This window comes from Malaclemys terrapin, chromosome 11 (assembly GCF_027887155.1).
Source record: "Malaclemys terrapin pileata isolate rMalTer1 chromosome 11, rMalTer1.hap1, whole genome shotgun sequence".
Lineage (NCBI taxonomy): Eukaryota > Metazoa > Chordata > Testudines > Emydidae > Malaclemys > Malaclemys terrapin.
In genome coordinates, this window is record NC_071515.1 from 78,448,598 (window position 1) to 78,474,783 (window position 26,186).

Below are 26,186 nucleotides of genomic sequence, written 5' to 3' on the forward strand. Positions count from 1 at the left end.
CCGGCTCAGTGCTGGACGCGGCGGATGGACTGGACCTGGTTGGTGTGGGCCTGTGAGCTGAACTCTGTGTACTTCGGGAACTCGCCGTTCTGCCGGTCCCGCTCCAGCACGTACTGGTAGCCCCGGTACCCCGGGTACTGGTACGCGACCCACCTGCAGGGGGCAAAGCATCGCCATGGGGCAGAGCCCCAGCCACAGCTCCCCCCTCCCTCGGGCCCTGGGCCAGCCCCCCCTGAACGGGTGGGGGTCCCGCTTCAGGGCTGGGGAAGAGGGATGCTCTCCCCACCCTTACAGGGTCTCCCACTTCCTCCCTTTGGGGTTGACAGATAGGCACCCTCCTCTGAGCCTCTCTTGGCCCCCCCTTGAATTCGGGTCCCTTTCCTCCCCCAAATGCTCGGCCACTCCCCATGCTCCCCCACTCAGTGCAGGTCTCAGCCGCAACCTCCCAGCCGAGCTCAGGGACCGGGATGGTGCATAGGGCCTAGTGAATCTCATAGAATCTCAGGGTTGGACGGGACCTCAGGAGGTATCTAGTCCAACCCCCTGCTCAAAGCAGGACCAATCCCAACTAAATCATCCCAGCCAGGGCTTTGTCAAGCCAGGCCTTAAAAACCTCCAAGGAAGGAGATTCCACCACCTCCCTAGGTAACCCATTCCAGTGCTTCACCACCCTCCTAGTGAAATAGTGTTTCCTAATATCCAACCTAAACCTCCCCCACTGCAACTTGAGACCATTGCTCCTTGTTCTGTCATCTACCACCACTGAGAACAGTCTAGATCCATCCTCTTTGGAACCCCCCTTCAGGTAGTTGAAAGCAGCTATCAAATCCCCCCTCATTCTTCTCTTCTGCAGACTAAACAATCCCAGTTCCCTGAGCCTCTCCTCGTAAGTCATGTGCTCCAGCCCCCTAATCATTTTTGTTGCCCTCCGCTGGACTCTTTCCAATTTTCCACATCCTTATTGTAGTGCGGGGCCCAAAACTGGACACAGTACTCCAGATGAGGCCTCACCAATGTCGAATAGAGGGGAACTATTATGTCCCTCAATCTGCTGGCAATGCCCCTAATTATACAGCCCAAAATGCCATCAGCCTTCTTGGCAACAAGGACACACTGTCGACTCATATCCAGCTTCTCCTCCACTGTAACCCCTAGGTCCTTTTCTGCAGAACTGCTACCTAGCCTAGTGCATAGGGATCAGGATGATGCATAGGGCCCGGGATGGTGCACAGGGACCGGGGTGGTGCATAGTGTCCGGGGTGGTGCATAGGGCCCGGGGTGGTGCATAGTGTCCGGGATGGTGCACAGGGCCCGGGGTGGTGCATAGTGTCCGGGATGGTGCACAGGGACCGGGGTGGTGCATAGTGTCCGGGATGGTGCACAGGGCCCGGGGTGGTGCATAGGGCCCGGGGTGGTGCATAGGGACTGCAATGAAGTTTAGTGCCCAATCCAGCCAGGCGCAGTGCACCCTGGATGGCCAGTGACCCCAGTGGATGTTGGGGGTGCTGAGCACCCTACCAGCCAGCCCCAGTGAGGTGACTGTCCCAGGGTCACACAGCCCAGGGCACCCCACGGCTGGCGGCTACTTACGCTCCCGAGTTCACCTTGATAGAGGCCACCTCTTTGTTGCCCCAGCCCATGGCCTGCAGCGAGGGGAAGTCGTCGCTCAGCTCAAATTTCCGCCCCTGGAAGTTCTCCGCCTCGTAGAGGGTGACTTTGCTGTCGCTGTGGTTCTGTGCAGGGAGGAGGCAGGTCAGGACGGGGCCCCCAAAGCCAGACAGGGCTCCCCACTCACCCCCTCTCCAGCCCCTCTTCTCTCATGTCCTCTGGGCTCTGTGCCCAGCCCCTCTCCCCTGGCAGCGCTGCTCTGCCTACGGCCCCTGCCATTCAGGGGTAGGGGGGCTGCACTCCCCCAGACCTGTGGCAAGGCAGCCATACCCCACTCAGTCAGCGGGGTGCCCCGGGGAAGGGAGGGGAGAACCGATGGTCCTAACAGCACCTGGTCTGTCTTTCTCAGCTGCCTCCTTAACTTGAAATCACCGGCCTCGGCTGGAGATGCCCTGCCCCGGCTCCCAGTGCGGAGGGGCAAACCGTGCCAAGGGCTGGGCTGACCGGGCTGGGCCAGGGAAACAACAAAGGGTCCCACGCTGGTGCCAGGCGCTGCACAGACCCAGCACGAGCCGGCCCTGCCCCAGTGACAGGGACAAGGCAGACGAAGCTGAGACACCCCAGGGAGCTGAGACCCCCAGGGTCACGCGGGGAGGCAGGGGAGGGTTCCCTCGAGTCCCAGCCCAGTGCGTTCACCACCAGGTCAGCCGCGCAAACCTCTCCAGCTACCCGCCCCTGTGTCCTGCTCCCCATTCCTCTCCCCTCCCAGAGACACCTGCCCCAGAGCCACCCGGGGAGCTGGGGGCAGGAGCTGCAGGGCCCTGATGGCCAGGGCCCTGTCTCACTCCAGAGGATGCCCATGTGCTTGTCTCTCCCTGGTGCCCGTGTCTGCCTGGGGGATGCGCTGGTACCCCGTGCCAGGGCGAGCCAGAGGCAGGCGAGTGAAGATGCCAAACGCCCAGTAGTCTCGCGCCTGAGCTGTCTCTGCTACAGAGAGACGATGCAGATGCTCCGGACAGCCGTGGCCTGCGTCTGCCCATTGGGCACCGAGAGCCGGGGTTGGTTCTTGGCCTGTCGGGGTGCCGGCTGGCTGGCCGGCTGGCGGGCACCGAGGGGTTAATCCCGAGAACCGCACTAGACGTGGTGCTGTCGGCCCCCCCTCTCCTCCCCGTCCACGTTGTTCCCCACCGAGCAGCCCTGCCAGTGAGCAGCGATCTTATCTGAGCCCCTTTATTAAAGCCTGAGCATATCTGCCTGGCGGTTATTAAAACGCCGGGGCGGGAGGCAGTGCTGGAGCAGGGGACGTGCCAGGGTTTAAAGCCCCCACGTCTCTGCAGATGGCGCGATAGGGCCGCAGCCTGGCTGGGGGGAGAGCCGAGACCTGGGTGGGAATGTCCGGCGAGGCCACGGCAGTGTCCCTTCCCGGTGTCACTGGCCCCAGCTGGCGGGAATGTGTCCCATGCCAGGCTGCCCCTTTGCCACCGGGCACCCATCCCCTTCTCTGGGGAGCCTGGCACAGCCCAAACAGTGGCACTTCGGTTCCCCGTCGCTAGCCTCACCTGCTCCCGGGGTGGGTGGGGGTTAAACACCGAGTGCTGCCGGCTGCCGGTTGTGTTTCGAATCACAAAATGGGTTCGTGAGAGGGATCCGAGAAGGGGTTTTAACCTCAGCACCCTACTGCTGAGCGGTAAAGGCAGTGACCTGGCAACCGTATGACTGTCTGTCTGTCCATCCATCCCCACATACCCCCCGTCTGTCCGTCCATCCCCACATACCCCCCGTCTGTCTGTCCATCCCCACATAACCCCCGTCTGTCCGTCCATCCCCACATACCCCTCGTCTGTCTGTCCATCCCCATACACCCCCTGTCTGTCCATCCAGCCCCATACACCCCCTGTCTGTCCATCCAGGCCCATACACCCCCCGTCTGTCTGTCCATCCCCATACACCCCCTGTCTGTCCATCCAGCCCCATACACCCCCCGTCTGTCTGTCCATCCCCATACACCCCGTCTGTCCATCCATCCCCATACACCCCCCGTCTGTCTGTCCATCCCCATACACCCCCCTGTCTGTCCGTCCATCCCCATACACCCCCTGTCTGTCCATCCAGCCCCATACAACCCGTCTGTCCATCCTCCCCATACACCCACTGTGTGTGTGTCCATCCATCCCCATACACCCCCGTCTATCCATCCAGCCCCATACACCCTGTCTGTGTGTCCATCCCTCCCCACACACACCCTCTCTGTCCATCCATCCCCCATATACCCCCTGTCTGTGTGTGTCCATCCATCCCCACACACACAACTCTGTCTGTCCATCCATCCCCATACACCCCCTCTCTGTCTGTATCCATCCATCCTCATACCCCCCATCTATCTATCTATCTATCTATCTATCTATCTATCTATCCATCCATCCCCAGGAACACCCGCAGGAACCCTCTCTGTCTATCCATCCCTGCTCATCAACCAGGCACAAAGATGATACAAGATTTCCATGAGCCTTCCCATTGTCTCCTCGGCCCCAGGCCCCCTGCTGTGCCGTGGCCCCTGGTCCGGTGTGCCGGGCGCGTGGGCAGAGATGGGGATGAGACAGGGGGAGGGGGTGCGTTCGAAGGCACGTCCGACTCACAGCGCATTTGATGGGCCGGAACGACAGCAGGTGCTCGGTTCGGTAGCCGCTGTTTCCGCTCCAGGCCTCCCAGCGGGGGTAGTCGCCCTTCTCCAGGATGAACTGCTGCCCCTGGTACTCCGGGTACTCGAAGCCCACCCAGCTGTGCGAGAGAGGGAGGGGACGGTGTCAGCGGCACCAGCACGTCTGCAGGAACGTGCCCCCAAAAGCAGAGCTGGCAAAGTCCCTGTGAGGAGGGGGCAGGGCAGGCCCCCAAGGGACCCAGTCTGGGCTTCCCCCACCTGGACAGATCAGCTGCCCCTTCCCCTCAGCACCACCTGGGGGGAGGGAGCCCGTTCCCCATTTCACAGCGGGAGAAACCGAGTCACAGAGCAGGGAAGCAACTGGCCCAAGGTCACCCAGCGAGTCCGTGGCAGAGCTGGGGTTAGGACCCCGGCGTGTTCTCTGACCCCTGCTGCACTGCGGAGCTGCCCTATGGCCTGGCGGCTCACAGGAGGAGGCGGCGAGGGGGCCCGGGGCGGGTGAGGCTGGGGCCTGGGGCACTTACGGGCCGTTCTCCACCTTGATGGAGCGGAGCTTGCGGAAGCCGCGGTCCATGATGCTGGGACACTCCAGCAGGAACTCGCTGCGTTTGCCCTGGAAATTCTCCTCCTCCCAGACCGTGAGCTTGAACTGGCCCAGGGCCTCCATGGGCGGGCTGGTCATTGGGAGCTCTCCAGCTGCAGAGACAAAGCCCACCTCAGCCACACGAGACCTCCGCCCTGGCCCCCCACAGCGACACGGCTCCAGCAGGGCAGGGCACGAGTCTCAGCTACGCCCACGGGGGAATCTGGGTTCCTAGAGCTCATCCGGCCCCAGGGTTCGCCTCTGCTCCGAGGGGGATAGCAGCACTGAGGGTTGGGGCAGCTACATGGTGGGATTGAGGAGTTAGGGGCATGGAGCCCAGGGCTGGGCTAGCAGGGGCTGTGGGTCGGGAGTGAGGGGCACCGGCAGAGCTGTGGGGGGGAGCCCAGGGCTGGGTTAGCAGGGGCTGCGGGTCGGGAGTGAGGGGCACCGGCAGAGCTGGGGGGGGAGCCCAGAGGCTAGCAGGGGCTGCAGTTCACAGGAGCCCCCCCACACCCTAAAAACAGGGCATGGGCAGGGTCCCAGCACCCACTGGGACGCTCATGCAGCAGCGGGGTGACTCCATGGCGCAGTTATCGGGGTGCATGGCAGATGTGCCCTCGAGGGAGGGCTCTGCCCCCCCAGCTTCCCTAATCCTGTGCCGGGGCGGGGGGGGGGGCGAGGAGGCAGTGGACAGCCAAGACAGCAAGTCCCCGAAACCAGAATCCACGCCAAAAATACCAATGTGCCAGCTGTGCTGCCCCCCCCGAGCGCCCCCAGAGAGTCTCGTGGGGGGCGGCTGCAGGGGCCCGGGGGGTTCATAGCCTGGTACTTACTTGGTCTGCAGGGCACAAAGACGAGGGTGGCGCTGTGGGGCTGGGGGCTCCCAGGGCCTCTTATAGCCCGGCCGGCTCAGTGCCGCGTGTGCACAAGCAGGCAGGGCTGAGTCAGCGGGGGGGAGCCCGGGGGGGGGCGGGGGGCCAGGCGCCGGCTTGTCCAGTCCACTCAGCCATTGTGGGGGGATCAGCCGCCCGGGCGCACAATGGAAAGTGCTGGGCCGCGCTCGCTCCGGAGCTCAGGGTCACAATAGGGAAAACGCCTGACGCTCCACTTTCCTTTCTCCCGCGGCACAATGCGCCCGCACTGGGGGGATTAGGGGCAGAGCCGGGGCCAGTGGGACGCCAGCCGGGGGGGACAGTGGTGTCACGGGGGGGGCAGGAGCTGCGCTGTTCGCTGGGCTGTGGATGAAATGCCACGGTGGAGGCCAGGGGACGCTGGGGCAGACGCTTCCCTTCCTTGGGTCACGGATGCCAAGCTGTGCCCAGCCCCCTCCCCGGGCTCACTGCCCTGAGGCTCCTGGGGGAGGCTTGGCCCACCCACCTCCCACGTCAGATCCTCTCCCCAGCCTGTCCCCCACCTTGGCGGGGTCGAGCTGGGGCGATGGGTCCCAGCACTGGGATGGGGATCGGCCCATCCCGGCGTCCCGCCTGCCGCCCCACGCGCTGCCCGAGCAGACAGCCAGGAACCCTGAGCTGGTCTGTGACCAGCAGGGGGTGCTGTTCAGGGTGGCCCCGCAGCGGGAGCGAGGCTAGCGAGCTGGGGGGTGGGAATCAAGCAGATTTCCGGGGATTCCCCCTCCTCTTGCTCCAATCGGGCCCCTCTGGGGGCTCTTCTCTTTCTCACTGCCTGGCGGGGCCGGGGCGCTGGGCGATGCACGTGCCCAGTTCCCATCCCTGCACCCCCCACCCCGCCCTGTGGGGGGCACTGGGCTTTGCAGCGTGGCCGAGGCTGCCCTGTCTGGGGATGCCCCTAGGAAATGTCTGGATCCCTGGGTTGGCAGGACTCCTGGGTTCTCTGCCCTGTTCCGCCACTGACTTGCAGTGGGGCCTTAGGCGAGTCCCTTTCCCCACCCTGTGCCTTGGTTTCCCCAGCTGGGGGCGATCCTGGCCAGCCCAGGGTGAGACAGGAGCCAGACTGGCCGGCTTCGCCCTGCGCCTGCCCTGACCCCGGCAGCGTTGGGCCTGGTCCCACCGAGCGGACAATCCCGCAAACCCCCACTAGAGGGCGCCGGAGGGCAGGGATTGCGCCCGGGCGGCGCAGACACCCAGGGCCTGGGCAGGGCCAGGCTGGGGCCGGGGCCAGGACATGGGGGGGGACCCAGCTTTGCTGGGTGTTTTCTAATGCAGGGGGCAGCGTGGGGCCCCCGGAGCCGGACGGCCCTTACTGTGGGGATGAGGCTCCGGTGGGGCCCTGCCACGCTCTCGGCTGGGCAGGGGAGCGACCCACAACAGGGCGCTGGCTTTGCTGCGGGTGCTTCGACCATCTCCCCTCCTGCCAGCCCGGGCGCCCCTGGCAGGGCTGGGGAGCAGGGCTGGGCAGGGCGTCCCTTGCCCAGGGGGGCAGGAGTGGGAGCAGGGGGTGTCCCTGCCCGGCGGGAGGGGACGGGGACAATGCAAAGTCAGAGGGTGCTGGAGGCGATGCTCTGGGACCCTGGTGGCTCTGTCTCGAGGTGGGGAGAGGCAGGGGGCAGGGAGTGCCCCATAGGGGGCAGGTTCAGCCTCGCCCGCTCCCCAGCACTCCGGGCAGCGATGCCGCCCTGTCCCCTGGAACAAGCCAGCTCCCGGCGTGGCTGCCCATGCGGCCGCGCTGCCAGCGGCAGGCGTCTCCAGGCGACAGACACACGGGGCTGGGGGCTCGTCTGCCTCGAGGGTAGCTGCCGATGCCAGCCCATTAGCGGGCCCGGGGCTTGCTGACGGGCTGGGCCCTGGTCATTCTGCCACCCTCCCCTCCCCCACCGGGGCCCTTTGTCCTGTCACCCTCCCCTCCCCCACCGGGGCCCTTTGTCCTGTCACCCTCCCCTCCCCCACTGGGGATCTTGGTCCTGTCACCCTCCCCTCCCCCACTGGAGGCCTGGGCTGATCTCACCCTCCCTGGAGACGCAGCAGGTCAGAGACTGGACACAAGGCAGGAGCTGGGGTTTCGGGGAGGCTGCCCGGAGGGCAGAGGGGGCGGTTCTTGGGCCCGCGGTGGGGGGGGCGGAGAGGAGGCTGGTGCTAGGGAAGAAGCAGGGTCCCCCATGGCTCATGGGACAGCGGGGGCCAGGGCAGCCCCATTTCCCAGGCTCAGACCCCAGCGCTGCCCTCCCAGTGGAGCAGAGCTGGGGACGGGCTCAAGACCAGGCAGGGCAACGGGGGAAGAGATTGGAGCACGGAGCAGGGGGGCCCCTCGGTGATATTGACCAGGATCAGTGGGAGGAAAGGCTGCCTTGTTACCCTGTGGGACTCCCCGCAGCAGGGCGTTCGGGCGGGGGGAGGGGGCCGGCTGTAGGGTTACCATGCTAGCCCGTGGGGTGGTGCCTGGAAGGGAGCTGGGCTGATCTGCCCCAACAGCAGTGGGCATTGGGCGGAGCTGGGGCAGGGGATGGAGCTTTGCGCTGAGCGCCGTGGAAGACACAGATCAAGAGCAGTCAGTGGTTGGACAGGAGGTAGGATGGGCCAGTGGCCTGATCCGGAGCAGCTGGAGGTGTGGTTCTAGACTAGCTAGGCTGAACCAAAGCTTCAGAAGGTTGGTTCTAGACTAGCTGGGCTGAACCAATGTAGCGGGAAGTGGGTTCTGGATTAGCTGGGCTGAACCAATGCAGCAGGAGGTGGGTTCTGAAGTAGCTGGGCTATACCAAAGCTTCAGAAGGTTGGTTCTAGACTAGCTGGGCTGAACCAGTGCTGCAGAAGTTGGGTTCTAGATTAGCTGGGCCGAACCAATGCAGCAGAAGGTGGTTTCTAGACTAGCTGGGCCGAACCAATGCAGCAGGAGGTGAGGTTCTAGACTAGCTGGGCCGAACCAATGCAACAGGAAGCAGGCCACCACGGGCAGTGCTATGAGCCAGGGCCCGTGTTCCTAGTGATCTGGCTGGGCCCCACATCTCTGCCCCAGCCCCATGGATTTTGACAGAGTCAGAGGGCAGCTCCGAGCTGGTCTCACACGTGGGTCACTGTGCTCTAGGGTGACCAGACAGCAAGTGTGAAAAATCGGGATGGGGTTGGGGGGTAATAGGATCCTATATAAGAAAAAGACCCAAAAACCAGGACTGTCCCTATAAAATCGGGACATCTGGTCACCCTACTGTGCTCTGCGCAGCCCCCAGTGGGGAGGGAAGTTCGGGGCCTGTGCGGGGAGCTGCCCCCCTCCCCTCCAGCAGATGGAGCTGAGGCCAGGCCCTGTTTATCTTGCTCCCAGTTGCCGGGTGCCGTGTTTGCTCTGGGGATTGTTTCCTGCCACCAGCACAGACACAGGTGGCTTTTATTTGCAGGGTCTGGCTGATTAGATCAGGGCCGGTGCAGCCCCCGGGCAGCCTCATTTCCCTGCAGACTCACCCTACTGGGAAGGGATGCAAATTCACCCAGGGCTGGGCGAGGCCGTTATCCTGCAGGGCTCCCCACAGCCAACCCCCTCCCCCGGCTCCCCTGAGCCCCGGATCAGGGCCTGGCGAGCTGACCCACTCCCAGCGGCCAGGCTGCCCTGTGCCTCTCTGCTCCAGGGACACTGGGGAGCGGTCACGCCGAGCCCTGCGGCGCACACGCGTGTGCTCACGCACATGCCCTGTGCCAGCCTGCGCATGCAGCGAGACACGCTGACCCCCGCCGCCCCCCCGGCCACACACCCCGTCATGGCGGAGCCCAGGCCTGGACACATGTGTGAGGGCACCCAGCCCCCGCCTGCACTCACAGCAGCGCCTGACTGCAAACAGGCTGGCAGATGTTCCTGGATTAGACCCCCCCCCCCGTCCCTCCCGCTGCAGATGGGGAGCGGCTCTGACGTCTGCCTGGGGCTGCTGCAGCCCGTTGGCTCCCCCAGCGCCTGCTGCTCTGGGCCAGGAAATCTGGGGAGCATGAAGATGAGATCAAGGGGGCAGGGGCTGGCAAAGCTTCCCCCAAACTACCTCCGCTGGTGCCCCTCACTCCTGACCCGCAGCCCCCTGGGCGGCCCTCTGACACACTGCTCTGCCGGTGTCTCTCCTGGACATTTAGCCCCAATTCCTGGAGACTCCCTCCTGCCCGGTGCCCCAGAGGCAGCGCGGTACATGGGTGGGCGTCTCTGTGCCAGGGAAGGGGGGGGGCTGTGCTAAGCATCCAGTGTGTCTTTGCTCTAAGTGGCGGGCGGGGGGGAAGCATGGGGTTCAGCCCCACTGAGCTCCTATTGTACTGAGTGTACCAGGTCCCTGCCCAAGACAGCGCCCGCGAGGGGGGCGGGCTGGGGTCCTGCCTGGAGCCAGGACATGTGGTGGGACCTTCCCCGAGGCACGTTCCCGAGACCCTGGCACCCAGGCACTGTCTGTCCCCCCCATACACCCCGCTCCCCCAGGGCCCCACGAGAAGGGGCGCCCCATTATATTCGCCACATTCATGCCTTCCACGGGCTATGCCCGCGTGCCCCGGGACTGGGACAGGTGCTACCCGCAGACACTCCCCCGGGGCCCCCACACTAGGCGGCGACGGGCTCCCAGGTGCCCCCCCAGCACGGCCCGTGCTCCTCGCCCCACGCGGCCCACAATGGGGAAGTGGAGTCACCCGCCGGCTCCTGTTCCCATGGGGATTAATCCCGTGTGAAGGTCACCGGAGCCCCGCCAGCTGCCGCTTTCCCGGCCTGTGGATTACTGCCTAGGTGCACACAGGGCCTGACACCAGTGTGGGCAGACCCGCCACCCGGGGGCCAAGGCCCAGAGGCACCTGTGGGAGCCCTTAAAGGCCCCCGGGGCTCGGAGACAGGGCTGGGGGGGTCCCTTCCAGCCAGCATTGGAGCTGGTCTATAACCCAGACTGTCTGGAGACCCCGGGCTCCATCCCAAAGGAGGCAAAGACACCCAGCCCCTCGCGGGCACCCTGCCACAGGAGGTCTCTGGGCATCGTCTGCCCTCCCTGCCAGTTGGGGGCTGCAGGAGTGAGGGGCTGGAAGGGTGTAACGCTGGGAAAGGCCCAGCCTGGTCCTGCCCCCTGAATCCCCAGCGCCCTGGACCGGCAGAGCCCTGGGTGCCAGCTCCACATGGACTGAGAACGAGCTTTGACCCTCAATGCCAGCCAGGGGGGCGAGGAAAGTTGGCACCTCCATGGTGTAGTTGGGGAAACTGAGGCACGGGGCAGGGCAGTGTCACATGCAGTCAGTGGCAGAGCTGGGAATGGCTCACAGCTCTCCTAGGCCAAGCAGCCAATGCTGGGACTGCAGGCGGGGCACTCTGCCACAGCGAACCCCGTCTGGGCGCAGTCAAGCCACACAGCACCCACCTCCCAAGGGAAAGCCGGGGGGACCCCGCTCCCTCCCTGGTGCCGGAGCGTAGCCCGCCTCAGACAGGCCAAGTGCCCCTGCCCAGCATGTGCTGCGTGCGCCAGGGACCTGGCTGGGCGCCGGGAGACGGCGACATGGGGTTAATATAACGGGGTGCCCAGCACCTCCTAGGCATTAGCGGGCCGGGCGTGGCATCCCAGCCAGCCAATCAGGAAGCTCCAGGCCAGGCACGGCAACATGCTGAGCCCCATTCCCGGGCGAGGCATCGTGTTAGCCTGGCACTGCCCACTGCCAGGGGTGCCAACCCAGCCAGCCCACCCCCATGACAGCGATGTCACCATAGCAACACAGGTGTTTCCAAGAGGGGGAGGTAAAGAGCCGTTCGGCAGAGGGGAAAAGCCCCACAATGAAGGGGGGGGCTGCCCCAGCTGGCCGCCCCCGGGCAAAGGCCCAGATCCCTGTTGGCGGGGCGTGCACCAGGATGTGGCTGCAGGGCTCTCTCATTATCCTGAGCAAACAGCAACGATAAACAGCAACAGGTGCGGCCGGGGCTGGGCCTGGGGGGAGGGGACCCCCTGGATCGCCGGGCCAGATCCGCAGGCAGGACAACCCCGGCTCCGGGCCGGCTGGGGATCTGGCCCACCCCCTCTCTGCCCCAGCTCTATCCTGGCCGGGGGGAAGGGGGGCAGACAGGGTCTTTCCCTAGCTCCCCCTCCCAATGCTGTCCTCTCCCACCTTAGCGCTGCCCATGTGTCCAGCATGGAGCAGGGTGAGCAGGTCACTGGCTTCTCCTGTGCCCCAGGATGGGCGGCACCTCTGTTGCTCAGCGGGGAAATGGGCCCTCAGGACTCCTGGGTCCGGTCCGGGCTCAGTGGTTAGATCAGGGGGGAGTCGGGGCTCTGGGGACTCCCGCCTGAGCCCGGGGAAGGCGCAAGAACAAGTGGCTGTGTCCATCTTTGGTCCCACACCCTGGGGCAGGGGCCATCTTTCTGTCCTGTGTCTGTGCAGCACCCAGCGTGGCAGGGTCCTCGGCCGGGCCCGGGGCTGGGCTAGCAGGGGCTGTGGGTCGGGATTGAGGGGCACCGGCAGAGCTGGGGTGGGGAGCCCAGGGCTGGGATAGCAGGGGTTGCAGGTCGGGAATGGGGGGCACCAGCAGAGCTGTGGGGGAGGTCTGGGATAGAAGGAGGCTGCGGGTCGGGAGTGAGGGGCACCAGCAGAGCTGGGGTGGGGAGCCCAGGGCTGGGATAGCAGGGGTTGCAGGTCGGGAATGGGGGGCACCAGCAGAGCTGTGGGGGAGGTCTGGGATAGAAGGAGGCTGCGGGTCGGGAGTGAGGGGCACCAGCAGACCTGGGAGGGTCCAGGTTGTACCACTGGGGAAAATCAGGGGATTCAGCCCCCAGAAGCAGCTGGTCCGGCCCCTTTCACCAGCACAAAATTCATCTAATGACAAGGGAGACAATCCAGGCAGGTGGAACCACTCCTCCCCCACCTGCTATTAAAATCCCAGGCGGGGGCGTCGGGGGGGTGGGGGCCGAGCGCTGCAGCGAGAACAGAACATCCTGCCCCCGGCGCCCGACTCTGCGACAGCTGGGCCTGGCCCCTGACAACAGCCCGTGACTGAGCCTTGCACCCCTCCCCCCCCGTCTCCAGCACCTCTGCTCTGCTCCCCCCCACACACCTGGTGGGAGAGGGACCCCCCACTCTAACAGGGGCCAAAGTGGTGCCCGCGGGGACCCGGAGCCGCTGGGGACTGCGGCATTGTGCCTGCATCTGTTCGGATCTATGGCATGACTGGCTGGGGGCCGGGGAGACGAGCTGCAGGGGTGGGGTGCTGGTGCCTGTGCCACCTGGCATGGGCACCCCAGCCTGCTTCCCCAGGTGCCGCCTGGGGCTTTCCTCGCGCCCGGTCCCCGGGAGCTGTGGGACATCCAACCCCTTAGCTGGCCGCACTGGGCCTGGCCACTCAGGGAGCCGCCCACAGCTGCATCCCCTGCCCGGAGCGCACAAGGTCGGACAGTCTCACCCTGTGACGTCTGCTCCACTGTGCGGCTCCAGCCTGGCCCCTTTGCCAGCCCCACGCCCGCTGGCTCGCGGCTACGGACACGTCTCCCTGGATGGCCCAATAGGGGGCGCTCTGCCCACAGTCACTGCTGACCCCAGAGCGGTGCTAGGGGGCGCCATGCTGCAGGGAGGAGGGCAGGGGCCCAATAGGGGGCGCTCTGCCCACAGTCACTGCTGACCCCAGAGCGGTGCTAGGGGGCGCCACGCTGCAGGGAGCAGGGTGGGGCCCCAATGGGGGGCTCTCTGCCCGCAGTCACTGCTGACCCCCGTGTGGTGCTAGGGGGCGCCGTGCTGCAGGGAGCAGGGCAGGGGCCAGGGGCCCAATGGGGGTGCTCTGCCCGCAGTCACTGCCGACCCCAGAGCGGTGCTAGGGGCGCCGTGCTGCAGGGAGCAGGGCGGGGCCCCAATGGGGGGCGCTCTGCCCGCAGTCACTGCCGACCCCCGTGTGGTGCTAGGGGGCGCCGTGCTGCAGGGAGCAGGGCGGGGCCCCAATGGGGGGGCGCTCTGCCCGCAGTCACTGCCGACCCCCGTGTGGTGCTAGGGGGCGCCGTGCTGCAGGGAGCAGGGCGGGGCCCCAATGGGGGGGCGCTCTGCCCGCAGTCACTGCCGACCCCCGTGTGGTGCTAGGGGCGCCGTGCTGCAGGGAGTAGGGCAGGGGGCCAGGGGCCCAATAGGGGGCGCTCTGCCCACAGTCACTGCTGACCCCCGTGTGGTGCTAGGGGCGCCGTGCTGCAGCAGGTGCCGTCTTTCAGCTGAGAGGCAGCGCTGGGGCCCTGACCCCTGTGCTCATGGCAGGACCAGGGCACTTTCTCCAGGAATCAGGTGTCAGCCCGGTGTCCTGGCCAAAACCCAGCGCAGGCGATTCCATCCTGCCGCCCTCCCACTGGCTCTGAGCTGCCTCCTCACCGCCCGTCCTTGGCTTCCGCGCACTGTGAAGCAGCTGCCACGTTCCACCCCAGAGGTGGCTACATTGCAGTGATGGGCAAAACGATCCCTGTGGGTGGAGTCTGTTTGGGGCAGGCGGCGAGAGGCCCAGCTGGGTCCCCTTGGCCTTCCCATGAGCGACTGTCCCGGCCCTTCTCCTCCAGCCGGCTGGGCCACTTGCTCCCTGGGGCAGGGGCAGCGTCTCTCTGTGGCCCTGTGGCTCCCCATTGTTACCCCGGTGGGTGCAGCCCCGGGACGCCGGCTTCTTCCGCAGCCCCTGGCTTCTTCCCCATGGACAAACTTCTGAGCCCCGCTCAGGCTCCTGAAGCAAGCCGTGGCCAGAGGCTGCCTCTCCGGTGGGCAGGGCCAGATCCAGGGAGGGGCCCAGTGCCCAAGGGCAGGCTGGCTGAGAAGAGGCCCTGCTGGGCCTGGCGCCCTCCCTGTTTGGTGTGTGGCTGCTCGCTCTCCTGCAGCTCCCCCTGCCCGGCTCTGTATCCGGCTGGCTCTCGGGGGGGGGGGGGGGGGCAGGCTGGCGTCTCCCGAGCCGGAATGCTGGTGCTGGCAAAGTACCCAGGGGCAGTGCCAGCCCCTGGGGCGGCGCGACCCTCCTGGGCGGGGAGGGACCATTCATCACCCTCCTGAGGGCTGCAGGAGCCAGCAGGCGTCCGCAGGGAGCAGCCTCTGGCCAGGGCGTCTGCACCCCCCGTAGGTGCACGGGGCGGCTCGGCCTGCACCGGCCCTTCGGACGGACGGACGGGTCCCCCACGGGCTGCTGGAGAGGAGCCTTTGGAGGCGCCACACTTGGTCCTTAGCCCTCCCCAGAATCCCCCAGGCCCTGGCACCCTGGGGAGCCTGTGAGCAGCCAGCATCTCCTCCCAGCCAGGCCCTGCCCGGCTCCACCTGGCTGCCTGTGCCCACATCCTGCTTCCCCGCCAGCCAGCAGCACCTCCGGGGCACAGCACGCTGCAGAACCACACACACACACACACACAATCACACACATGCACAATCACACAATCACACGCACACACAATCACACACATGCACAATCACACACACACACAATCATGCAAACACACAATCACACGCACACACAGTCACATGCACATACACAATCACACAAATGCACCAACACACCACATACAATCATCGCACACACTATCACACATGCACACACCCAATCGCACGCTCACACACTGTCACATGGCCCCAGTCACACACAATCTCTCACATACAGTGGTGAGGGTGGCAGAAAGACCGTGACAGCTCCTCGGGCTCCCCCCAGCCCTGTGGCTGCGTGTTGCTGTTCCGTGTGGGTCCCAGGATATTAGACAGACAGGGTGGGGGAGGGCCCATGCACTCCAGTTGAGGCAAGGGCAGACACCTAGAGACACGCTCGGCAAAGCTGGTCTCTCTCACCAACAGAAGCGGGTCCCTCCCCTGCCCCGCCACTTGGGAAGACACAATCGCACACACACGCCCATGCAAATGCGCCCAGCCTGGATCCCACACACAATCTGCCCCAGCCATGCAAATCACCCCGCCCCAGGCCAGGCCTCATGGCCACACACACAAAACACATGCAAATCCCGCCCCACTGCCCCCAGGCTGGGCCCGGCCTGTGGCTCTGGGATGACACAATACCAGGCACTCCAGGCTCCCTCCCTGTGCCCGTGTCCCCACGAGGCCTGGCCCTGCCGTGGCTCCACGCCAGGCTCAGGTGTGGGTCAAGATGAAAGTATTCACTGAGCTCCTGCCCTGGCTCTGGGTGGGAAATTCCCTGGCTGGCCACTGGCTCGTGGCCCCAAATCGTGAGAGAGGAAGGGAACCGGGGGGGGAGGGGGGCGTTGGGGGAAAGTTCCCCAATGTCAGTGTTCCACTGCCCTGCAGTGGCGCAGCGCGTGGGTACCAACCTCAGGGCACTGGTAGGAACCAGGGCACATACCCACATGGGCCGTGAGTTCTGGGCTTAGATTTCCCCAACCAGCTCCTCAGGTGCTGTCCCTGGGGGACCCCGGTCTGTCTTGCCCCCCGGCGAGCACGTCTCTGTGACAGCTCACACCACGAACCACAGCAGCATTCAGGCCAAGCCCAGTCACTCACCCCAGGCCAGTTACACCTTAGATCTCACACCAAAGCAAACACTTGTAGCCAGTCCTATAATAATCACATTTATTAAACAGGAAGAGGAAAGGAGAGTTATTTACAAGGTTCATGCAGGTAACCATAGATACACAATGAGTTTCTAGCTTAAGTTTCCAAAGGTAATAGAAGCTTCTATGACAGACAAGCTCCATATGTCCCTTAGGGCTAACCCAGACTGAGCCCTGGGGCTCTCTTGCCGAGCCTAGAGACCTGGCCCCCCAGAGTCCAAGCAGCACCGAGATACAGTTCCTTCTTGTCAGGGGTTTTCAGTCCCATTCCCCTTGTGCTCAGAGCTGCACGCTCAGCTGGTGGGAGGAATCCACCTGCAAGACTCATCTTCCAGGAGCAGGGGGTCAAAACAACCAGTGTCTTTTGTCCTCTTTATCGTCCCACAGTAGTGCATCAGGTGTCAATGGACTTTCCCAGCTGGAGACCTGCACGTCGCACTAGTTAATGTCTCTCTCCTGCCTGGTGAGTTACACAGTCACAGAGGCTTGCAACACAAATGCTCCGATGTTCCTTTACAACACGGCACACAGCTGTTATAACTGAGATTAACGCTGGGCCGCCATTCACAAGCATTCAAGAAAGTCTAAACACTAAACCCATCCTTACAACCCTAGTGCCTCTCTGACCAGCACTAACACACAGGGGAGAAAGGGATCGATAATAAGACAGAAAATATCACAATGCCACTGTATAAACCATGGGTACGCCAACAACTTGACTACTGCATGCAGTTCTGGTCGCCCCATCTCAAAAAAGCTATATTGGAATTGGAAAAGGTTCAGAAACAGGCAACAAAAATGAGGAGGGGTGTGGAACGGCTACCGTATGGAGAGAGATTAAACAGACTGGGATTGTTCGGCTTGGAAAAGAGAGCAGAGCTGGGGGTATGAGGGAGGTCTATAAAATCATGCCCGGCGTTGAGAGAGTGACTGGGAAGTGTTATTTGCCCCTTTGCGTAACACAAGAACCAAGGGTCACCCAATGAAATGAACAGACAGCAGGTTTAAAACAAACAGAAGGAAGAACTTCTTCCCTGTGACAAAGTGGGAATTTTGTTGTAATATTATTATGGAGCCTCAGTTTCCCCCAGATGCTGCTTTGTTCCCTAGTGAGGGGGGAGGTCTGTTCGCTCTCCAGCCAGGCTAAGACACAGGGGTCAATGGCGCCCAGTCTTAGGTCCCTCATCAAGGGAGCTCTTGAGAAGATGGTGGCAGTTCCCGTCGTCCAGACATGGACACCCAGCAACCAACGAGGCAGAGAACTATGGACTTCCCCGCCCCTCCGCCGGGGGCTGAGCCGCCTCTCCCCAGCTCGGGGACAAAGGACTGGGGCAGGGGGATGAGGCGGAAGTCAAGTGTGGGCTGTCCCTGCCGATGTTCCCTAAGACGGTACACATCTACCTCAGGGGCTGGCTCGCTAACCGGAGCTCCTGGTGGGAAGCAGGGGGGCTGAAGGACCAGGGGGCAGCCTGAGGAAGTGGTGAAGCCACAGGGCCTGCCCAGGTGAGGTCTGGCTCACTGACCGGCCAGTGATGTTCCAAAGGTGGGGTCACAGCATTGGTCCTGTGGCTACGTGACATTCACACTCACTGCCAGGGGATGGTGTGAAGGCCAAAAGTATAAGAGGGTTCAAAAAAGAACTAGAGAAGTTCCTGGGGGATGGTCCATCAATGGTTATTAGCCAGGCTGGGCAGGGACACAACCCCCTGTTCTGGGTGTCCCTAAATCTCTGACTGCCAGACGCTGGGGGTGGATGACAGGGGATGGTTCGTTTGATAATTGCTCTGGTCTGTTCATTCCCCCTGAAGCGCCTGGCACCGGCCTCTGTCGGACGACAGGACCCTGGGCTAGATGGCCCCTTGCTCTGACTCAGTCTGGCCGTTCTGATGCTGGCTCGTTCCCGGACCCATGCCAAGCCTCACGGGTGGGTTAGAGACGGCGATGGGCGTGAAACGCGCGTGGCTGGTGACCTGTTGTTATTGATTTGTATGGCGGGAGCACACGGACGAGTCCCCAAAGCCGAGCTCGGCAGGGTACAAACGGTCCCTTCTGGCCGAAACGTCCATGGTTAACAAAGACCCGTCCACTGGCGATGGCCGTGCTCAGCTCGTGTGCTTGGCCGACGGCCACCCCACATCCCCTGGAGTGTGCGTTCGGCTGCCCCGGCATGGGGGTGCTCACCAGCGCCACCTGTGGGGGTCAGAGAGCCCCCCCAGGCAGGTGCATCTCAGACGCGCCCCCCACGGGACAGCTGACGCCAGGTCAGCTGCATCCCGCTCTCAGACAGTTGCTGTCAGTCGAACCTACTTCCGTGCAGAGGGAAAAGCCCCCCTGGGCAGCGTGGCCTCAGCCCGATGGGCCAGCAGAGGAGCGTGGTGCTGCCCCCACGTCCCAGCAGGGGCCTCTGTGGCTAAGCCAAGGGCCCTCCAGGGCAGCACCAGGCTCAGGGGCTCCTCCCCCCCCCCGGCCTTTGCTGCTGATGCCGCACTAGCTGCTGCCCACAGGGACGTTCTGAGCCCAGCTCAGGCCGATGCTGCTCCTAGGCCCGTGAAACGGCTGCATCCCCCCTCCGCTGACCCTCCTGCAGCGAGTTCCACAGGTTAACTGGGACCAAAGGCCTGGCCTGCGCTGTAAGTGCCTTCTAACCTGCCCTGAGGCAGAGGCTGCGGGCCTGTCTCCAGGGGAGCAGGTTGTCAGCAGCACCACATCGGCCTGCAGAAGTGCCGAGGGGCCCCAGGTTGGGCAGGTGATGACAGGCAGCTCGGAGACAAGAGCTGGAGCCAGCCAGCTGAGGGGGCACAAGGGACCAGGGCGAAATCCTCCTCAGCCTTGACTTGCCCAGGAGAACTGCCCCATGGGTCTCCCCGCTACGCCAGTGTGGGGCGTCCTGGCGGCCCTGGGGGAGCCGGGCTGTGGAGCGTTCCAGCACCAAGTCCCTGCCCCAGCGTAGGCCAGGTTGCACAGAGGACAGCCGGATGGTGAAGCGACACAGGGGGTCCTAGCCCCGGCCCTCGGGGAACTGAGGGTGGCATGTCACACCAGGCCCCGTGCTGGGAATCCCAGCAAAGAGCCCCGCCCCCGCCCCCCCCCCCGGGGTCCCTCTGGGACATGGCGGGTGCTGGGAAGCTCACCCACGCACAGCCCATGCTGTGGGTAAGGGTTTGTCTTCCCGTACAGCGGTGGGCGTCGTGCCCACCTCCCCGAGGGGCGGGCGCTGTGGCAGCGGGCGAAGCTCTGCGCTGGCTGCAGGGGGGCGAGGTCGGTGTCACTCCGTCGCTGGGGGGTGGATGTTTCACACCCCAGCGATGGCGTTACACCGACGGGTCTGCAGCATAGACCCGGCCTTAGGGGAGTGCGGGCTCCCTGGGGCGCCCAGCCCAGCCTCCACCCCATGCAGAATCAGTTACCGAGCATCGCACTGGGCACTGGGAGTGAGGGGGGTTGGCACCGGTGAGAGCCAGGCGCCCAGCGCCCCTGCAACTGGGGCTGGCTAAGGGGACAGAGACATACGGGGCCAGGCCCTGCTCTGTCACCGGGCACAAGGCAGCAGCTGGCTGCAAATACTTAATGACACCAAGTATGGGGGGAGGGGGCTGTACTGAGAGACGTGACCCCCCCACCCCATCCCCCTACCGCTGCCCGGCTCGCCCTCCCCGCCCACTGAACCCAGGGGAACATTGAGACCTACCTGGGGTGAAATACAGGTGAGCACCAGCCCCGCTGAGCCAGTCCCTGCGGCAAGGCAGGTGAGCGCCAGCTGGCTTTGAACGGACGGGGCTCACGGGCAGGGGATAACTCTGGCCTTCCCCTTTCCCTCCCCCAGCCTCCCCAGAGCTGCTGCTGGGAGCTCCCTGGGGCTCCGCGTGTGTGTACCATGCATGCTGGAGGTGTGCACACTGCGTGGCTGGTACATCTCACGTGTGTACATCGCATGTACCTCAGTTGACATGTATGTAGCTTCCCTGCATGTTGGCCAGGGGGTTGTGAGCCACTCGTGTATGTTGCACGTCACACATGATTCACAAGTCACGGCAGTGGCACGTTGCATGTCCACCGAGTGTGCACCTTGCACGGGCACTGCATGTGTGCACGCACGTCGCACACGTGTCGCAGGTGTGTCGCAGGTGTGCCGACAGGCTGGACCTGCCTAACGCGAGCCGAACGAACAAAACGTTCACGTCAGGTCTTGCACGTGGGGCTCGACGCCAGGCAAGTGCAGAGGTTGCTCCGGGCTCGGCCCGCTTGCGCCCATCCCCGGCCCGAGCCAACAACCGGGCAGGGGAACGACTCCTCGTTGGGTCCCTCCGCCCCTTGGATCTGATGTGCAGGAGCCCTGGGCTTGGAACCGGTTCACCCCAGGGGAAAGTCCGGAAGGTGCAGCCTGGGGGAACAAACACAGCAGGGAGAAGGGGAGTTAAAGGGCTGGAGGCAGGAGTAGTGAAAAGAGAAGGAAGGAGGAGGGGGGCAGAGAAAGGCAGGGAAAAGCAAGGAGAAGAAAAGGAGGAGAGGGACCGAGAGAGACGCCGCAGGTGGGTCAGTGACTCCTGCCGAGCCGAGCCCCGTTCCCTCTGCTCTCTGGGGTGAGAGTCCCTGGGGCATCGGAGGTAAGTCCCTGGTATTTCAGAGCCTCTCTTGCAGCCCGACAGTTGGGGTCCAGCCCCCAGGAGCCCTGAGCACCGCAGCCCCAGGCCCCGCACGCAGCAGGGCTGGCAGGATCTCACCTGGTTCCGGTAACACGCTGGCAGGTGCCAGGTGAGTCACTCACCTTCTCCGGCTGGCTCCCGAGCAGAAAATGAGGGCGCCGGCGGCTCGGTGGGGCTTTTATAGCCCTGATAAAAATAGCGCTGGCTTCCCAGTGAGCAAGGGGGGCCGGGGAGATGGGGCTGTGCAGAGCCAGGGGAGAGGGCTGGGTTGTCAATGGAGAGCTTCTCCCAGCACACCTGTCACAGGCTCTGTGTTTGCTCAGCGCAAATATTGACCCAGAGGAGGCAGGCTGGGCAGGGGAGGTGATTAGACCACCTAGATTAGAGCCAGAGCAGGGCTCTCTGCAAACTCCCCAGGGCGGCTTTGTTAATGGGAGCCTGGGCGCTGGAGGGGGGGTGGCGGGGGCCAGAGGAGGAGACACTCATTAACCTACCCTGGAACAACACCAGCTGTCACTTTTCCACCCACCTGCCTGGCTCACTTTGCAGCCATGGGGCGGGGCGGGGCGGGGGGTGCGCAGAGGAACCAGGCCTGAAGGCCACCTACATCTTTCCAAGTGGAAAGGAAGGAAGGAGGGCATGGGGCAAAGGAGCGAGGGATGGGGGGAGGGTAAATGGCTCTGGCAGGGCCTGGCAGAACAGGGGTTTGGCTGGGACTGGGAAAGCCGGGGGAGAGGCCCCCATCCTAGGGGTGGCCTGCGTTCCTTGCTCCCAGAGGTGTCCCTTTCCCTCTGGCCGTGTTCAGACACCGACTGTTAGCAGGTGCCCAGTTTGCCAAGCAAGCTGGGTCGCTCGGGATCCGGGACCTGTCACTTCATTCTTTCATTCCTGTGTCACCTGCAGACTGTATCCAGGAGGTCTGGGGGTTTTCTCCCAGGTCATTGACAAAGCTGTTAAATTGCGTGAGGCCAGGAACTGATCCCTGCAGGACCACTCCCTGGTTCGAGTCGTCATCCCTGTTCACAATTACACCTGGAGACCTCTCCGGGAGCCCGGTTTTAATCCATTTCATGGGGGCCCTGTTCATATGATAGTGGTTTGGTGTGGTACCCAGCCAATGGTAATGCCAGGGGATTAAGCAACCACATCTCCAGTTCCAGCAGACGCCACCCAGAACGTGTCCATGATACGGCAACAGGCTCCAGTAGAAACGCTCCAGAGCCCCCTGCCCGTAAGGCACCCACGGGATCCCCAGGCCCTGCTCCGACTCTGAACTACGTTGGGGTAAAGCAGGGGTCACCCCCCTGCGGTCGATGGAGCGACCCCAGTGTGAACGCGTGGGAGTGAGGGGCTCTGTGCCGGACGGCCATTGGCTGGACTAGCTTCCCTCCTCATGCAGGAGCCCCGGCAGGTGAATCGATGCTGTGGCTGTGTGTGGCCCGTTCTCCCAGCCAGACCAGCTTCCCCCACGGGCTGGTGGGCTCGTGATGCAGACCCCAGGCCCCCTAGGAACCAGACTGGGACACCTCCTCCCCACACTGCAGACAAGGGGAGGGCCTCCTGCCCCTGCTGGCCTGGCCTGGCCTGGCCTGGGTTAGACACGGCCAGGGGAGGCACCAGGCCCGACCCTTGGAGCAATCCAGTGCCCTGTCCCAGAGCACTGAGTTACTGGAGCTGTTCGGCCTAGTGGGTGGGGACTGGCTGAGAGTCAGTTCTATGCCTGGTTCTGCCACTGTCCTGCTGCGTGACCTTAGGGAAGTTACTTCATCCTCTTTCCCCCTCACTCTTTGTCTGTTTTGTCTATTTAAACTGCAATCTCCTTTGGCCAGGGACTGTCTCTCATGGTGTTTGTACAGCACCCGGCGCGCTGGGGCCCTGCTCTGCACTGGGACTGCCATGTGCCACCACACTGATAATGAATTGAACAGACCAAGGGGACACGCCCCATACAAGGGAAAGGAGCCCAAGGGACCTGTTGGAGCCATTCACGGCTCACCGGCACACTGTGGGGTGGACTATCTCTAGGGCTGAGGTTCTCCCCGTCTTTCTGCCACACACGAGGCCGTGACAGCCCAGGGCTCTGTGCTGGCAGAGCCGTGCGGTGCAGACACACGGTACTCACCGGTGATCCCAGCCCAGGTGCTGTTTTGTTCTCATCTCATTATCTCCCAGACAATGGAGTGACTCGCCTGGTGTTAAATGTTTTAAGGAATCAGGATCCCTTCTGTTCTCCCCCTCGGGCTCTCCCCAGAAGGGGGCCCAGGCAGCAGAGCAGCGGGCGCAGACAAAAAGGCGGGGTGTGCATATGGTATGAAATCCCTGGCGACCGATCTCTCCTGATATCTAGCACCGGGCAGAGAGCATCGCATTAGAGCTGCGCCGCTGGTGAGAGCTCCCTGCTCCTAGTCAGAGGAGACGTCAGTCCTGACCCCTAGGAGATCTATCTATTGCCCTCCTGGGAAACATCCAACACCCCAACCCTCAGGGAACAGACTACAAAAATGCTTCCTTCTTTCCCTCCAAACACGCCCCAGGCAAAAGCAGAGTATGCAGCACCTCCTAGGGGCTGGAAATGACGCGGCCCAGGTGCCGGGCGCTCAGCATTCTGGCCTGGCCTGATGGCAAGTTTCATGTGTGATTTCTCAGCGAACAGCAAGGCTCCGGCCCCAAGCTTTCTCCCAGCAGAGCTGGGCAAGCAGGTTTCCAGCACTACAGACAGCGTGTCCCTCCGTCCCTGGGGCTTCTCAAGGTGTTTCCCTCCGTCCCTGGGGCTTCTCAGGATGCTAGGTCACAAAACGATGGCACCCTGGCTTCGTGAAATGGGCACTTGGCATGTCTACAGCACCTTCCATCTCATGGCGGCACTTCCCCAGCCTGGGTGAATTCAGTTCTCTCCTCCATGGATGAGTAAGTTCAGCGTTGCCCATTGTACAAATGGGATAAACAAGATGAAGTCACTTGCCCAAGATCACATGGCAAGCGAGTAGCAACCCAGGAGTCCTGGGCCCGCATCCTGTGGTGGTGCCGTAAGTTCCACCTTCCTGTGAAGCGGCTGAGGGGAAGAAGGGTTAGCAGCGAGCTGGAGAGATTCTCCAAGCTCTTTAGATCTTTGGTAGAAGTTTTTTAATTGTATGCACGTTCTCCTGTCACTCCAAGGCCTGGATGTGGTAACTATGGCAACCTGGGTTTGCAGGTGGAGGGAGATGAAAACTGGCACCAAAGCAAAACATTCAGTAACTTTTCTCCAGAACGTCTGAGGCAGAATCCAGGATGGCGGGTGGCACAAGCTGTATTTCCAGCTCGTTCGCATCGTCTCTCTGTCCCTCTAAAGAGATGCTCCCTGGAGAGCCAGAGCCATCACTGGTGTAACTGCTGAAGCCAGCAACCCCAGAGATTAAATGCGGCCCAGAGAGAGAGAATAAGATTAGTTGCACCTCACAGCCACGGACCCATATGTGAGAAAAGGCTAACAGGGCGCTAGAACTGGGGAGTCTCGGTTCATCACAGCCTGATGGCAGAGAACGGACCATAAACATCAATCTCCCGTTTCTTCGGAAGGGTCGGATCTGTGGCCAGCAAACCCCCCAGTGCCCGGGGCAGGATGTGAGCTGTTAACAACAGGAAAGCTGTTCCCCAGGCATCACACTGCATCTAGGCTACACACACGGTCTGTTTGCTTTTCAATATGATGCCATTAAACATATAATAACGCTTAGCACTTTCCAAACATTAACCTGGTCATCCTGCCACCCCATGAGGGAGGGGAGCTGAGACCCAGACTGACTCAGACAACAGAGGGCATCAGACTGGAAGGCAGGAGAGCTTGTTCCCATGTTCAAACCACTAGATCATCTTGCCTCTGAGCTTTCCAGGTCACCCCTGGTTCTGCTCCCCATCTCCATGTGGTGGGATCCCCCCTTGGGGTGCACAGGTGCATCTTGGCCCAGACGATGTAGATCCGAGGACAGAGATGGAAGAGGGGAGCAGATCTAGGGCTGAATGTTGTGACGCAGGGTAGAGGACTCTGTGGAGAAATACCCCTTGGAGGTGATTGTCTGTCTGAGATGCTTGCTGAGCCCAGGGGGGCAGTGTCCCCTGGAAGTCTGGGATCGTGCTGCTGGTGGGACAGGAGTTTGTGCATCTTTGTGCCGTTTCTCCCCATTGAATTTGCCCCTGTCACGGAGTATCGGGGGACTCAGGGCCCTGCACCTCCGGCTTCCTGCGATTCACCATGACTCTCAGCCAGCCAGTAAAGCAGAAGGTTTATTTGGATGACAGGAATACAGTCCAAGACAGGTCTTGCAGGCACAGACAACAGGGACTCCCTCAGTTAGGTCCAGCTTGGGGTCCCAGGGCATCCCAGCCCAGCCCCCCTTGGGAGGTCAGAGCCATCTCTGCCCCCCAGCCATCTCTCCCGCCTCCTTTCAGCCTGCTTCCAGCACTCTGCTTTTGCCACCCCTCCCACAGCCTTTGTTCAGTTTCCCGGGCTCAGGAGTCGCCTGGCCTTCAACCCCTTCCTGGGTTCTCATGTTACACACTCAGGTATGCGCCCTCGGGCAGATCCCATCCTACAATGCAGACTATCCCAGCACACTCCCCTGTCAGCATTCACAGACCACCGTGAGAACAGGCCCAGTTCGTCACATCAGGCCCAGTTCGTCACATCTCTCCCCCCTTCGAGACCGAACTGAGCAGGGTCACTTTAGCCAGTGACCCGGGGAAGTTCGAACCTACCCCCGTTCCCATGGATGCCCCCGCATCCCTCCCATTCCTTGGTGAGAATTACACCAGGCCCCTCCAGTTTCACGCCCCCCCTTAGGTCGGGGTGCTTGATGGCACTCGCAGTTCGCATGTGGGAAGGTTTATGCGGCCTGCGCCCTTTTCCCACCCCCATACCTCTGGGGCTCCAACTGGGCTGTGGTCTTCTCCCAGCGCTCCAGTCTGGAGGTCTGTGCTTTGGGCTCTCTTGGTTTAGAGCCGCCCTTTTTACCTTGGCCACCCTCCGAAAAGGCTCCTCTATGCTGGGCAAGGGTCCTAAAGCTGTTTTCCCCTTGTCCCAGGCCTTCCTCCCCCTCTGACAGGGGTCACAGGATCTGCAGTACTGTCGGACAGTAGCAAAGACCCCAGGCCAGTAAAAGCTCCGTAGCAGCCTCTGCTGGGTACGCCAGGTTCCCTGGTGCCCTGAGAGGGGAATATCATGGGCCCGGCACAGCAGCTGGCGGCGATACTTCTGGGGTACCACCAGCTGCCTCCTGATCCCCCCTGACTCCATTTTCCCTGGGG

The 26,186-nt window shown here is 63.0% G+C and overlaps 1 protein-coding gene across 1 annotated transcript; it reads right to left on the minus strand.

Annotated features, from left to right (window-relative positions):
• Positions 1-5: 5 nt before the first annotated feature.
• CRYBA2 (crystallin beta A2) lies at positions 6-5,688 on the minus strand. The gene is made up of 5 exons (XM_054044499.1): positions 5,684-5,688; positions 4,792-4,963; positions 4,245-4,386; positions 1,591-1,733; positions 6-153 (listed from the first exon to the last, which is right to left on the minus strand). Exons 2-5 carry the CDS (start codon positions 4,947-4,949, stop codon positions 6-8), a joined length of 591 nt encoding a protein of 196 aa, XP_053900474.1. The 5' UTR covers positions 4,950-4,963; positions 5,684-5,688.
• Between the last annotated feature and the right edge of the window lie 20,498 nt (positions 5,689-26,186).

Coding starts and splice junctions, on each gene's coding strand:
- CRYBA2 (XM_054044499.1), bottom strand. CDS start 4,949: ATGACCAGCCCGCCCATGGAGGCCCTGGGCCAGTTCAAGCTCACGGTC. Junction 1,734..4,244: donor TCCGGCCCATCAAATGCGCT/GTGAGTCGGACG, acceptor CTCCCTGCACAG/AACCACAGCGACAGCAAAGT. Junction 154..1,590: donor ATCAAGGTGAACTCGGGAGC/GTAAGTAGCCGC, acceptor TGCCCCCTGCAG/GTGGGTCGCGTACCAGTACC.